Source organism: Rousettus aegyptiacus, unplaced genomic scaffold (genome assembly GCF_014176215.1).
Source record: "Rousettus aegyptiacus isolate mRouAeg1 unplaced genomic scaffold, mRouAeg1.p scaffold_m13_p_17, whole genome shotgun sequence".
Taxonomy (NCBI): Eukaryota; Metazoa; Chordata; class Mammalia; order Chiroptera; family Pteropodidae; genus Rousettus; species Rousettus aegyptiacus.
In genome coordinates, this window is record NW_023416292.1 from 2269441 (window position 1) to 2283724 (window position 14284).

Below are 14284 nucleotides of genomic sequence, written 5' to 3' on the forward strand. Positions count from 1 at the left end.
TGTCATCGCTGCTCCTGCCACACGGCCTCAGTGGCCGCTAACGCAATGGACGTTTTGTCCCTTAAACATGTCCTCCCCATTCCTCACTCAGGCCATGTCCGTGGGGGTCTCCCTTCCTCCCAGAATGAACCACCTGGGGAGCAGAAAAGGGAGCCCCACATGACGAATTGTCTGTGAGGCTCTACCTGAGTCCAAACCCCAACTCCCTCCCTCACCAGTGGAAGGACTTTGAGTAAGTCCCACACTGCTGAGCCTCGGTGTTCCTCATCTGCAGGTGGGGCTTCTCTCCCCTCAGCCCTGTACCACTCACTATCTTTTCTCCTCACCTGTCTCATTCCTCACTGTGCAGGGTGTCATTTGCCTTTCCGAGGGCAGAGCTAGTCGGGACACTAATTACCAGATCTGCTGCCCTGCAACCTCTCTCCTACGTCCCGTCTTCCCCTTGGCAGATCCACTGCACTCTCCAGGGCACTGCTCCCTCTGGGGTCCCACAGGTCAGAGATGTATATTGATCACTCACAGGGACCCAGCCAACAAGCACCTGAGGACAGAGAGCCCTGGGCCTCTGCATTCCTACCTCCCACATCCCCTAGCGCAGCACTGAGCAAACCAGCTCATGGACCAGCCAAAGACACCGATGGAGTGACTGCCCCTTCTGACACCCTCTTGGAGGAAGTGTTCATACCAGAACAAGGAAGAAGTCACAGTGGCTGAGTGCGGCTCCCTGGGCTGGAGGAGGTGCCAGGCCGGGTTGGCATGGCCCAGGGGGGCTACACAACCACGTAGGAGGAGCAGCGGGATCCCAGATTGGGAACAAGGGTTATCAGGGGTGTGGCTCTGCAGAAAGCAACCCTGTCACTTCTCCCTCCCTGCCAGATTTGAAGAAAGAGAGAGGCACCTACTGGAGATAGAACTGGCAAGCTCCACTGTTGGCTGCTTCAGCAGGAAGCAGGGGGAGGAGTCAGAGAAAATAAGGAGTGGATAGATGTTTAAGCTTTGAAAGAAATCTACCAGACCTATAGCGACTGAAATATGGCAGAGGATGGTCAAGATGGTCCTATTAGCCTTAAGAGTGAATTTGAGCCGACCCTTTCAAGCTTTAGTTGGACAGATCATATGTGCTTTGGTGCCCTCTTATGGATTTGTGTGGTACATGCATAAGGCGTGCAGTGGGTTTTAACCACATTTTAACCCTTTGTTTTTTCTCTTCTCTACTTTATTGAGCACCTCCCCGTCCGAACCAGGCACCGGGGATGCCAGAGGCAGCCATGGCATTATGCTAAGAGCACAGCCTGTGAAATCAGGCAGACATGGGGCTGGATCCCAGCTTTGATTTCTACAAGTTTTGTAACACTGAACAAGTTATTTTCAAAGTCTCAGTTTACTTGCTCACAGAAGGATGATAGCATCGCCCTCGTAAAGCTGTTGTGAGGATTGAATGAAATCACATAATAAAACGCTCAGTTCTTCGAGTGTCCAAGGCAGCTCCCGATGTGTGGAATGGCCACGAAGTCTGGGAACAGACACAAATGCATAATAGATGGCACGTTGACGTTTCGTTACAATACATAATGAATAACGTCATCTATTTTCAGACTTTACGCCATCCTGTGTTCACCCCTGCCCTTGATAAGTTCTCGATCTAGACCAATGGTTCTTTGAGTGTGGTCTGCGGACCAGTAACATCAGCATAACCTGCGAACCTGTTATGAAATTCAAATTCTCAGACTCTCTGAATCAGAAACTCAAGGGGTGGGGCCAAGTAATCTGTTTGAACAAGCTCTCCAGGTGATTCTGATGCAAACCCAAGTTTATGAACCACTGATCTAGGGAAAATGACAATGTGTAAACGAGCAATTACAATACAGGTGGGCTTCCCTGAAGAAGTGATATAATGAACAGAGTCTTGAAGGAAGAGCAAGTGTTCACAGGTGGACACCAGCCATGTTAGAGAAAGGATTAGCACTTGCAAAGGCTGGGAATCATGGCAGGAAGGTGAGAGTTGAGGGAACCACTGCAATTTGGTCTGGCAAACAAGAATGTGAGAGGCAATGCTAGGGAAGGAAGGCAGGAGCCATATTGTGAAACCCTTTCAAGTGCCTGAGTTTATCCTATAACTGACTGAAAGCATGAAAGATTCTTAATGGAGAATAATATGACCAAATTCACATTGTAGAAAAAGCATTCTTGCAGCATTGTGGCCTGGAGGCAGGAATATGGGTTGGAAAGCTACTGGAAAGATCCAGGTGAGAGCCCATGTGGGCATGAACTCAGGTGGTGGCCATGGGGTGATGAGAAGTGGATGGGTTGAGAGATATTTAGGAGGAGAACTGACAGGTCCTACAAGGGAGGGGCTCGAGGCTGTCTCTGAGGTGCTTTGTTGGCGCCTCTGTCAAAGAAGGAACAGGTGTTGGTGATGGGAGGGCGATGGGTTCAGGACTGGACGTGCGGAGTGGGGGGAGCTCAGGAGAATGCTCCAGGCCGGTAGCCAAAGCAACAGTTAATTATGCCTCTGTGGTTCATCTCCCCAAAGTTTTCATTCATTTGTTCATTATTCATTCATTTTAGCAGATATTGGGTTCCTCTCATGTGCCAGAAAGGTTATAGGACAAAGTAGCCAGAATCAGCTCTCGGGGTTGGCATGGCAGTAGGAAAACACCAGCCATAAATAAGTAAATAAATAAATAAACAAACAAAAAACCAGGCAGTGGTAGGTGCTATGAAGAAAAGTAAGCGGGACTAAGGAGGAGTGAGGGGGATCTTCAGAGGGGTTGTCAGGAAAGGTCCCTCTGAGAAGATGACACTGAGCTAAATGATAAGTTGAAGCCAGATGTGCAAAAACAAGAGGAAAGCGCTCCCAGGCAGTAAGAACAGCAAATGCAAAGGTCGTGAGGTAGGAACGAACTTGCCATGACGGAGACAAAGAAAAATGAAAATCGCCATAGCTGTCCAGCTATGGAAGGTGAGATCAGGAAAGTGGGCAGGGCCAGACCGTAGTAGGTGGTAAGTTTTTACTGACTGACAAGGAGAGGCGATGCATGTTAAAGCGCTTAGTCAATGATCTCGAGAACCAAATGTACTTAAAGGAATCATAAGATGATATCTGCAAGGAGCAAAGGAGAAATGTCCTAACTGAAGCCATAAGGATTCAGGTTCAATTTCAGGGAAAACTCAGGCTATAACAGCTATGTGATATCAACAATTTTGAAACAGATAATTTGTCAAATGTTTTTGGTTTAAGAGTATGGTTAACAGACAGACAATGAAAGTACTGGCTGGTCTTGAGGTGGGAATGGAAAGGTGACCTCTTGTTGTATAGATGAATGAAGATTCAAAGAAGAAAGGGAGGGGAGGGAGAGGAGGGTCCCCCCTCCCCTGGCTGGGCGAGGGCTCCCTCTGGACAGCCGCCTTCTCTACCAGCTCTGTAGACTCTGAGGCCAGACCAGGCAGAGAGGCCCACAGGCCTGAGCACGCCGAGCCTCACCCACAGGAATGAAGCCAGCACCCAGCCTGGCTGGGAGACGGAGAGACCAAGGCCAAGACAGAAGGAAGTGAGTCCTATTGGGTAGATGTGGACCATCCCAGCCCAAAGAGCTGCTCCCACGTTCACATGCAGGGTGGCATGTCGGCTGCTGAGAACCGACCCACAAAGGGGCCTGACCAACTCCCTAGAGAAAAACAGACCACCGGACACATACCTGCCACCCCCAGAATCACAATGCCCCATCCAGAAGAGCAAAAGTGGTGGAGGCAGCCTTGTCACCACCTCGCCTGCCTGTTTGTGCCCCTCCCCGCACCTCCCCTCCAACTGGCTCGCTTCCTGTTTCTTGTGGCACCCAGTGCTCCATCTCCTTCCTCTGAACCTTGTCCTGTGTGTCTAGTAGAGCCTCCCTCTTCTACTTTGTTAGCCATCTCCTTCCCACCTGTAGAGCCAAGCCTGATGCTCCACCCACCCCACCCCACCTTAGAAAGCTTCCCACAATTAACACTGGCCAATATAAACACATGCAGAGAGACACACACCTTACACACACACACACCCAATTTTATCTGCAGCTCACTCAGAAACCTTAACACCTCCTGGCCATTCAGAAACCCCAGTAAAGCCATCAGTGAAAAACCGGACCCTCGAACCTTTTCTCTCAAGGGAGGCATCAGTGACAAACATAAAAGCAGAACTAACCAGGGAGACCAGAAGGAAAGTCCATCTTACTCACTTGATGAAATACACAGCTCCTTCCTGGGTGAAATCCATCTCCCAGCCCTTGGGCAAATCTATGAGGAAGCAAAATCACAAAATCACCCTCTTTTCCTTCTTAGCCCCACAAGCTCGATCTGCATTCAGAGGGATGGGAGTTGGGAGAACTAGGAAAATTCACAGATCAGCCAATAGTGTTCGAACCAACCATTTCACCTTTTTTTGTCCATTATTCTTACCAGTCTATGTTTCCAGCAAATATTAGGAGAGATAACAGTGAATGTGACATCCCCCATCAATGAGCAGCAAAGTGACCAAATGAATCATCACCCCACAGGAGGGTTTGCTCATTCAGTCAACAAACTTTTATCAAGCATCCACCCTGAGGATACAGCAGTGAACACATAGATGGTGCCCCTGGAAGGGTCCTCAGGATCATCCCACAGCCCCCTTACATCACAGCAGCAGAAGCTGGAGCCAAGGGTGGGTCCCGTGCCCCAGGCCTCACAGGTAATTAACCCCCAGGCCCGTGTTATTACCTCCAGATTCTGCTGCTGTAAACCAGACATCAAGGACTAAGGAAATCAGTCCCAGGACAAAAGAGTCTTAAACAAATTTTTAATAACATCTCTGAAAAAAATGATCCATGAAATAGTAGAGAATCACAGACCTGCCAAATGAGGACCGAACAGCTGAGGAAGCTGACCTTGGCTCAGAGGTGCCTGGGCAGTTCCCACTCGTGGGTGCCGGCACCGCAGGCCAGCTCCGGAGGCTGGCGCCTCCATCTCCTTAGAGCGCCCTGTTGGTTCTCGCCTCATCCTGCCCACCCTCCCAGAACAGCCTCCGGGAAGTGTCCTGTCTGCCCAGCATACAGGATTCCTCCACCCCATACAGGGGTGGAGAAGTCTTTTGAGAAACTCTGAGGGAATCCACTGTCGGAGTTGGGGACTGACAGGACCCTGGGGAAGATCATTCCTTTTGGGGTGCAAGACATCCCTGGCTAACATGATGTAAAACAGGTGCAGATCCTCTTGACAGTCAGTGCCTCCTTTCTGGTCAGTCCAAATGCCCGCCTTGTGTATGAGGTTTTATAAAATATAACTTTACTCTTGGTCTGAATCTCTCCCGCCATGTTATCAGTTAAGTTCTACAGTGGCAAGCCCAGTTTTTATTCATTCATTTTACTCACCACTGTTTATCAAGGGTCTATTTCTATAGTTGCTGCCAATGGCGATGCTGCTGCTTCAACACAGCAGGGCAGCCAGCAGGCCTACCTCCCCTCTCAGGACTTGGTCCATAGGAGTAATAACATCAGCTACCACTGAGTGAACTCTTCCTTCTTCCGAGCTACACATCTCGCTGCCACTAGTGCATTTAATCTGTACGGCAACATTATGTAATAGGCCTCAGCCCAAACATTTTTACAGATAAGGAACTGAGGCCCAGAGAGGTTAATCGACTTGCTTAAGGTCGCACAGGAAGCGTCTGAGCCGGGATGTGAGTCTGGTCTGCTGCCTGCAAAGCCTGCATTCTTTCCTCCGTGCTGTTCTATAAATGCTGCTTGTTCCCCTCTATCCCTGCGGGAGGACATTCCCATTCAGAAGGGTATGGGTTGGCAACCTCCCAAAGTAGAGGGATCCCCATTGGGTCAGAACCGTAAAAAATCCTGCTACTGTGGTGTGCCTGGGAAAGAGGCCAGCACGGACTATGTCCTCTGCCTTTTCCAGCAACTTCCCTCCACACTGCCCTCTCTGCCTGGGTAACACCAAGTGTGCTTATATTCTTGTCCAGGCGGAGTGCCCGCTGAGACAGCTGCCCTCCCAGCAAGCTTCAGGGGCATCTTAACCCCTTCCCAGTCTTGGATGACCAGTTGGCTGCAGCCAAAAATGAAAGAATTGGCTCACAGGCTTTTATTCATCTTCCAGTCCTACCTAAGGTCACGATGAGATGAATGGACTCGGACTGCGAACAGCTGAAACACTGAAGAAAACAGCCCTGCCTTAGGGTCCAGAGGCCTCGCTTTCTTTCAGAACCATGACAATGACAATAAAAACTGCAGTCACCTCCGCCAACAGTGACTCTGTCCTGTACCCCGAGCTATAAACCTTTTGAGGTTCGTAATCCTCTCCCCATTCTACAGATGAAGAAGCCGAGTCCTTCCACTTGCTCAAGGCCACACTAATAGAAAGTAGAGCCAAGATGCAAGCTCAGGTCTCTCTGCCTTTAGGCCTTATGCATTTAACCCAGACACCACTTTACTTGTTAGCTAGCTGTGTGGCCTTGAGCCAAGGACTTTCTCTTCGCTTCTCAATTTCCTACCTTTAACATGAAAGACTAGGACTTCAGGATCCCTGACAACTCTTCCAGCTCTTAAAACACAATGATTCCAGCCTGGAACCTGGGAAATTCAATACCTTAACCCGGCGTCCAGCAGTGCTGGCCATGCCCCACAAGTGACCCAGGCTTCTGGAACTACATGCCTGCTCTGTGGTCAGGTAAAGGGCCAGAAGGTCAGTGGGGGTGGGTCTGTGGTGGCGTCTGGAGAGGACAACGGGCTGTTTACTGGAAGTGCCCCAGGGCTTCTGATTTTTGGCGTCTCCACATCTTTAATCTAGACTGAAACCTTGCCCGTACACATCCCACCTTTCCCTGTGGGTTCCCTGTGGGCTGGGAGTTCCCTGAGGGCCAGCAATGGAGCTTTCTCCATCGTAAGCAATCAGTGTTGACCCTGTCTCCTTTTCTTTCATGTCCCCCCTACATGGAATTCCTACTAGTCAGGTGGATCTTTTTAAATTCAATGATTAAAATTTAAGATTCAGTTCATCACGCTAATCACATTCCAATTGCCCAGTAGCTACCCATGGCCACACAACTCATATTGGGCAGCACAGAGAGAGAGAGAACATTTCCATCATGGTATAAAGGGGACTGGGATTCTGCCCAGTTCAGGAGGTCTCGAGTTGGAGATTTCTACCAGGGCAGGGGATGAGAGAGAAGTAAATTCTTTGTCCTCAAAGATTAGCACCTTAGTCCCAGGTACTAATTATAGAGCTGGAGGTTTGGAAAGAGCTGAGGGTGAGCATCAATCCCCCTGCAATATCCTTCAGATAGCGGGCGTAAGCTCAGCCGAGTCCATTCATGGGGAGAGGAAAAGTCAGAAACAAAGTCCTACTGCCACCTCAAGGCGCAGCTTCCTCTTTGATGGCAAAGGCAGAGACAGACGAGCTCCTTACCTGGGCTGGAGCAGTGTCCACTCTGGATGGGTGACTTCGTCCCAGGGTGCACCCACCTGGTTGACTTTTCTTCATCACTGTAGAAGATCAATTGAAAGGTGTCAGGTACAAGAGAGGCTCCCCTGAGCAGGCCACCATCTCCAAATTCCCATCAACACCAATTGTTCCATCCCACACACGTGAGACGGGAGCATCCACGTTGTCATTCATTCGTTCATTCATTCATTCATTCACATTCACAGAGCATTTACTAAGCAGATTCTGAGGACTCAGAGAAATAATATCGGATACCTGACCTCAAAGATTTTATAACCCATTGGGGAAACAACCATATTAAAAGATAGTTGTAGGGGGGTGGCTCCATAGTGTAATGGTTAGCTTGTCTGCTTTTCACGTAGAAAGTCCGTACTCCAGGCGCGCCAGGCCCCCCGGGGTGCTCCAGGCCCTGGCTGCACTCCACAAGTGTGTGGGAGGAGATGCCCCGCCTTCGGAGATCCAGTTCTTCAGGGGAAAAGGCAATATCCATGGGTCAGGTCAGGGCTGGAAGTGTGTGGGGGGGGGGAGGGGCAGGGGGTTGGGGACGGGAACTAAAGAGAAGAAGAAGAAAAAAAAAGGTAGTTGGTAATACAATGTTGTATGTTAACCGTACTCCGATTTTAAAAAATGAAATTAAAAAGAGTTGCACTATGATGTGATAGGAAGTAGTCTCTATTACAGGTGTGCACAGAGCGTGTTATGCCAGCACGGAGGAGGGCATACTAGCTCGGGTGAAGTTGAGGAAGAGGAACAGCCTGAGAACTTCACTGAGGTGAAGTCACATGGGAAGAACAAGGAAGGTCCTCAAGTGGCAGCTTCTCAGTGGATGAGAAAGAAGGAGGCTGCGTGAACTGACAGTCCTTAGGTGTCCACAGTGCTATATAGTTTCATTCACAACATTCTTTTACATTAGGATTTTACAGATGATGAATCTGAGGTTCAGAGAGATGAAGCAACTGGCCCAGAGTCACACAATCAGTAAGCGATGAAGCCAGGATTCAGACCCAGACCCGTACCCCTAAACCCCGAGCTTTTTCTAATATCCGACTCCCAGCAAGGTGGGCTCCCACGCAGTACAGATCCTCTAGGCTCTGGCTCTGATGGCAGATGAGCCCACTGACATTTCCCAGCCCGTACCAACCAAGTGACACGATTTTTCCAGAGCCACCTATGACCCAGAATGAAGCACCTGACCTTTTCGGCCAATCCATGTACGTGAAGGAGAGGACTCTCAGGCCACCTGTATCATCCAGGCTTAGGGTGGGGCCAGGGGTGGCCTGGAGCTCAGGAGAGGACTCCACCCAATGCTTTTAAGGTAATTAATCACTTGAATTAATATAACAAATTCCACTCAGAAAGGCTCCACTACATTTTTATTGAAGCAAGAAATACAATAAACTGCACATATTTAAAATGTACAATTTAAAGTTCTAACATATGTATACCTGTGAAACTACCACAAAAATCAAAATATAAATTCCCCCAAATTCCTTCTGTGCCATTTTGTAATTCCTCTCTCCCTGCCCTCTGCCCGCTCTTGCTATCAACTAACAAATAACCTGCTTCCCGCTACAATCGATTAGTTCACATTTTCTAGAGTTTCTAGAGTTTTCTGTAAGTGAATTATAGAAGGCAGACTTCTTTGACTCCTTCACTCCCTCCCTCCCTCCTTCACTCTCTTCCTCCTTCTTTCCTTCCTTTACTCCCTTCCTTCCTCCCTCCTCTCTTCCTTCCTCCCATGTGGTAGCATGTGTTAATAGTTCATTCCATTTCATCACTGAGTAGTAATCCCTTGTAAGTATACCACAGTGTGTCCATCCACTCACCTGTTGGTGGACACTGGGGCTGTTTCCAGTTCGGGGCCATTACAAATAAAGCACCTAGGAACGTTCATGGCCAAGTCTTTGTGTGAACATAGGCTTTCTTTTGACCTCACTAATTTTTCTGCTAAGTTTGGACACCTGCTGCAGGAAGAGATTTCCCAGTGACCCACCCCTCTAATTAGGGCAAGAGAGAAGAAACAAAGTCACTGTTCTGGTGCCCCTGGGGCTCTGGAGCCAATTGCACCATCAGAGATGAGCTCTGGGCTGGGCTTTGGTCCTGGGAGGCAGTGGGAGAGGAGGCTGAGGAAGGGGAAATCCAGCCAGAACTGAATTATAAGCGTGTGGGGGGGGGATTTATTCTCATAGCTCCTCTGCAGCCGCCCTGAGACTTTCCAGCCCTTGACCGCTCTCTTCCTCACGATTGATCGGCACCCTCAGCCTTCATGTCTGTCTCACACTACCTAGCCATCAAGGCTAATCACAGGGTCAACGGGGTGGGCACAGCCCCACCATACCCACAACTTCCTCTTCCCTTCTGCCTTCTGCCGCCCTCCCGCTGTCAGCCCCTGGCCCAGAACAATGCAGTCGCGGGCTATCTCCACTCCAGAATGGGCTGATGGAGAAACTGTGGAACTGGAAAGATTGATGTCACTGCAAATCCACAGTCCCCAAGCATGGCTAGGCCCTAAACACCACATAGAATCTTCTTCAGTGGCCCAGTTAGTTGCCATTTGCAAAATGTTCTAAGGCAGAGCGTTTCCCAACATTTTTGATACCAGGGACTGGTGCTCCTGAGAGAATCTACTGTCTGATGATCTGAAGTGGAGCTGAGGAGGTGATGCTAGCACTGGGGAGCAGCTGCGATTACAGATAAAGCTTCACTCACAAGCCCACTGCTCACTGCCCGCTATGCAAGCCAGTTTCTAAAGGGCCACGGTCCAGTACCAGTCCACAGCCCATGGGCTGGGGACCTCTGTCTAAGGTTCTTTTACCGATTCAAATCTCACGCCTGCCTCTCCTTCGCATCCCTCACCCCTTCTCAATAGATAATCTCATCGCATAATTCAAGAAAAAATAGAAAGCATTAGGCAGGAGCTTCCCTAATGCACCCAACCACCTCAAACTTACCCATGTCCCACCCATCCTTTCTTACTTCCACCTATGTTGGGGAAGAGGCGACCCGCTTCCGTTAAGGCTGATCCCTCTGCCTGGGTTGTAGTTCCCACCCTCTCCCATCTTCTGTAGAATTTTATTCTATTGAGCATCAAAGACTGGTATCTTCAACTTCCTTCTCCCTGTCAGGTCTATCCCTTTAGCCCCCACTCCTGTTCGTGTCATTCTCAGTGGCCCCCTCCTCCCTCTCAGGGCCATCTCCTCTTCCAGCTCCTGTCTCATGCTCCTCTTTTTGTTGACCAAACATCCCTCTTGGAAACGAATCCCTTCTAGTCGTTCCCACATCCTGATCTCCCACTCACCAATTCTCTGCAACCTGGTTTCTGATCCCAGCCTTCTCTGGAAAACACTTTCTGAGAGGTTATTAAAGGAACCTCCCCTCCCCCCAAATTCCTAAATCCAATAAAGACTTTCCAATATTAAGTTTGCTTGACCCTTCCTTCCTTCCTAATAGCCCTCTTCCTTGCCTTCTGGGGCAGCACCTTTCCCTGGCTCTTATGTTGTCTACCTCTGTGACCCCTAGGTCTTCTCCATCCTCTCTTCTTCTATACTTTCTGTCAATGATGGTGCTACCTAGATACCCCCCTTTCTTCTCCCTCACATACTTCTGGGTGGTTCCAGCTCTACATGATGACTCCCAGGACACTCGTTCCAGCCCAGGCCTTTCTCCTGAACCTCTGTCCTATTAGACATCACCTGAATGTCCCACAGGGACCTCAAATTCTATATTTCCCCACAGAACCTGACCCTCCCTAAAATTTGTTCCTCTTCCCATACTGCTGATCTCTGTCAAACTGAAGTTAACCATTCTGAGATTTATCTTCAATTCTTCCTTTTCCCGCCCCTCCCCAACATTCAAGCAATACATGAGTGCTCTCCATCCCACTCCTAAAGATTTCTACCATCTTTCCCTCCCCTTCTGCTCTCTCCTCATCGCTGAAAGTAAGGTTCCCATTAGCTGCTTTCTAGACTTTTATAATCGCTTCCCAACTACCTTTCACATCTCAAGTTCTCCCCCTGCCTCCCTGTTTAGCCCTCAAGTCATCTTCCGTCTATGCAGCTGCCAGAGGATCCTTCTATTTTAGAAGGATCTATGTCAATCCTCTGTTTAAAATCTCTTTTGGTTTCCCTTCACTCACAGGATCAAGCTCAGACCCCTTAGCCTACCACACAGGCCTCTCCAAAGATGCTCCCTTCCTACTTGTTCCCCCTCATCTTCTGCAGCTTCCACTCCATCTCTGCTGACCCCCTCGGCGTGTCCTAGAAAACCTGTGCCCTGGCACCCATCGGTGCCCTTCCTCCCACAGGCCTCTGCTTCGAGGCCCCTTTCACTCTAGTCTCTCTCCTCCAGAAGTAGCTCAAATGTTTTCTTGCCAAGGAGGTCCTTCCTCAACTCTCCAGAGAACATTAGTTCTTTCTTCTTTGTTTTCCTGGAACATTATGCAAATAGCTCTAGAATGTATCTTATTATTTCCTACATTTTTATTTACATTTCCTTCCTACTCTTTTCAAGGAAAAAACCTGTATCTTATTATTATGATTATTTTTATCTCCAATGCCTAGCTTTGCGACAGACAAATAGTGGATACTCAATGAATGTGTGTGGAATAAAAAAAGAAAAGAAGCTGGAAGGCTAACAAGAGATTGGGAAAAAAGATGAGAAGAGTCAAATTAACAGTTCATCAAAATAAATGAGGAACTTTTGGAAATTCAGATTCTAAGGCTCCCCCCAGATCTTCTGAACCCAGACCTTTGGAGGTAGGGTGAGGATCAGCCTTTTTCATAAGTTCCTTGAGTGATTCTTATAGACACTAAAGTTTCAAATCACTGACCAAAGAAACTCCAGTTTAAATACTGGGGAAGTTCTACTATTTACAAATCTGACCCAAGGTCCAGAACTTTAGTGGAGTTCCTTTCTAAGATAATCTAATTACAACCTCAATTATGATTGTAGTGATGATAATTACAGAAGAAAGGTCAACGGCAAACGAATGTGGAAACTGAGAAACACCAAAGAGAAACCACGGGCTTCCTGGCCTCCTGCAAAGGCAGTTTTGTACCAAGAAAGGCAACACACTAAAAGTCAGCAGGTACTGGGCTTAGCCCGAGCTCTGATTAGCGAGTGGCTTTATCTCAGATGAGTATTCTCAATCTCTGAAAAGGGAGGAGGTGTATCCGAGGCCTTTGCAGCTCTCATGTTCTATGAGTGGCTATCTTGAAGAAGGGACAACTCATCCTATGTGGGTAACAGTTCAGCATGCGGTGCTTGTCAACTTGCTATATTACTGGGAAATGTCCATCCTTGGCGAAGATGACTACGGTAGGAGCAAGCCAAAATAGTGCTGGCGGGGCTACTCTGTTATAATGAGATTATGCCAGAGCCATTTTGGTTTATGAAATTATTAAAACAATGCTGATATATTACTGAGAGCAGCAAAGGGTCCCTCTCTCTAAAGAATGCTGAATGTATTGTGGGCATCTTCTTCGCGATGACCACAGCCCCATAAAGAAGCAGGAAAAGAGAGAGGCTGTGGACCTGGGAACACTGAGTCCTGGGGTGAGCAAACTCCAGGAATTGGGTGGCAGAGGTAGGGTCCCTTGGCCTTGGTTTGTTACCACTTAGCCCAAGTCTTCTCTTAGGAAAGGGGTGGGGGCTGGGGAGAGTTGGCAAGAGAAGAAGAAAGAACTCACGCCTGGCTCTTTCAGCAGACTGGTGGGAGCCGAAAGGAAGGAACTGCAGGTTGGGCCCTGGGTCTAGTCATCCTACTCAGGACCCCCATTCCCGTGCATGACTGGGGAGTGGGGGAGGGGGAAGGCCCGCACCTGCCCAGCCTGGCCCTGCCCTTCCAAGCCGCGGGAATGCTGAGCCTGTGCTGGACTTTGACCCACTGAGGAAAAGGCGGGAGACCCATTCAAACGGGCATGCGATAAACTTATTAGTCACGCCTGCTGTTCCAGCCCTGCTTCCCCCACCCTCGGCAGCCAGCCCCCAGCCCTGCCGCCTTTCAAGTTGGACAACTTTAAAGAAAAAATGAAAGAAAGGACACAGACAACATACTTGATGAAGAAGACTCTCCCGCCGCGGTCAACTCCATACGTCCATCGGCCTGGCAGGTCCAGCCAGTCAACCTCATCAGCCATCTCCGTGTCCCGCCGCCCCTCTGGCTCTTCAGGCACCGGGGCACTGGACTGGCAGGAGCTTCCTACCCGCGGCCCCCACTTTCTGCTCCTCCTAGAGGCAGTGATGGGGATAGGGGGGCGCGTTGATGCGGGTGCAGCCCCCCACTGTTGGCGCCCCTCCGGGTCCCTGGCAGTGGCTCTGGCCTCTCCCTGAAGGCAGCTGGCCGCCAGCCGGGCAGCAGGGAGCCGGCAAGATTTAACCCTGGCGGGGCCGAGCGCGCTCAGCGCCGCCCAGCCCGAGCCCCAGCGCCACCTGCCTCCTGCCGGCGCCGACTCCTCTTCGGACGCCTGTGAACTTGGAGACTGGCGATCAGCGCTGTGAGAGTCCGGACACTCTGGCCTGGACCGCTCAGGGCAACGCCAGGTCTAGGTCCCTCCTACTCCCAGCGGCTAGCAGCCTGGCAGGCTGAGCAGGGAGCAGGTCGCTGTGTGAGCTAGGGGTGTTGCCTCACCGCGCTGGCTCAAACCCACTCTTGAACCTGCGGCGGGAGCGGAGGCGGAGCCAGGCCACCGCCTCCGAAGGTAATTCACAGCCAGAATGAGCTATATGCAGCCCACAGGTCCCCAAGTCCAGCGTAGGGAGCTGGAGAACTAGTTTGGCTGAAGGCTTTGAATCACGAACTTCAGGAACATGTTCAGCC

The 14284-nt window shown here is 49.8% G+C and overlaps 1 protein-coding gene across 1 annotated transcript; it reads right to left on the reverse strand.

The window, feature by feature from the left end:
- Positions 1-251: 251 nt before the first annotated feature.
- LOC118612834 (pleckstrin homology domain-containing family A member 7-like) lies at positions 252-13782 on the reverse strand. The gene is made up of 4 exons (XM_036234409.1): positions 13522-13782; positions 7432-7508; positions 4218-4275; positions 252-1513 (listed from the first exon to the last, which is right to left on the reverse strand). The coding sequence occupies exons 1-4, from the start codon at positions 13602-13604 to the stop codon at positions 1390-1392; spliced, it is 342 nt and encodes a 113-aa protein (XP_036090302.1). The 5' UTR covers positions 13605-13782; the 3' UTR covers positions 252-1389.
- Between the last annotated feature and the right edge of the window lie 502 nt (positions 13783-14284).

Coding starts and splice junctions, on each gene's coding strand:
- LOC118612834 (XM_036234409.1), bottom strand. CDS start 13,604: ATGGCTGATGAGGTTGACTGGCTGGACCTGCCAGGCCGATGGACGTAT. Junction 4,276..7,431: donor TGGACACTGCTCCAGCCCAG/GTAAGGAGCTCG, acceptor GCTTCCTCATAG/ATTTGCCCAAGGGCTGGGAG. Junction 1,514..4,217: donor GGAGCTGTGTATTTCATCAA/GTGAGTAAGATG, acceptor GTCTGTTCCCAG/ACTTCGTGGCCATTCCACAC.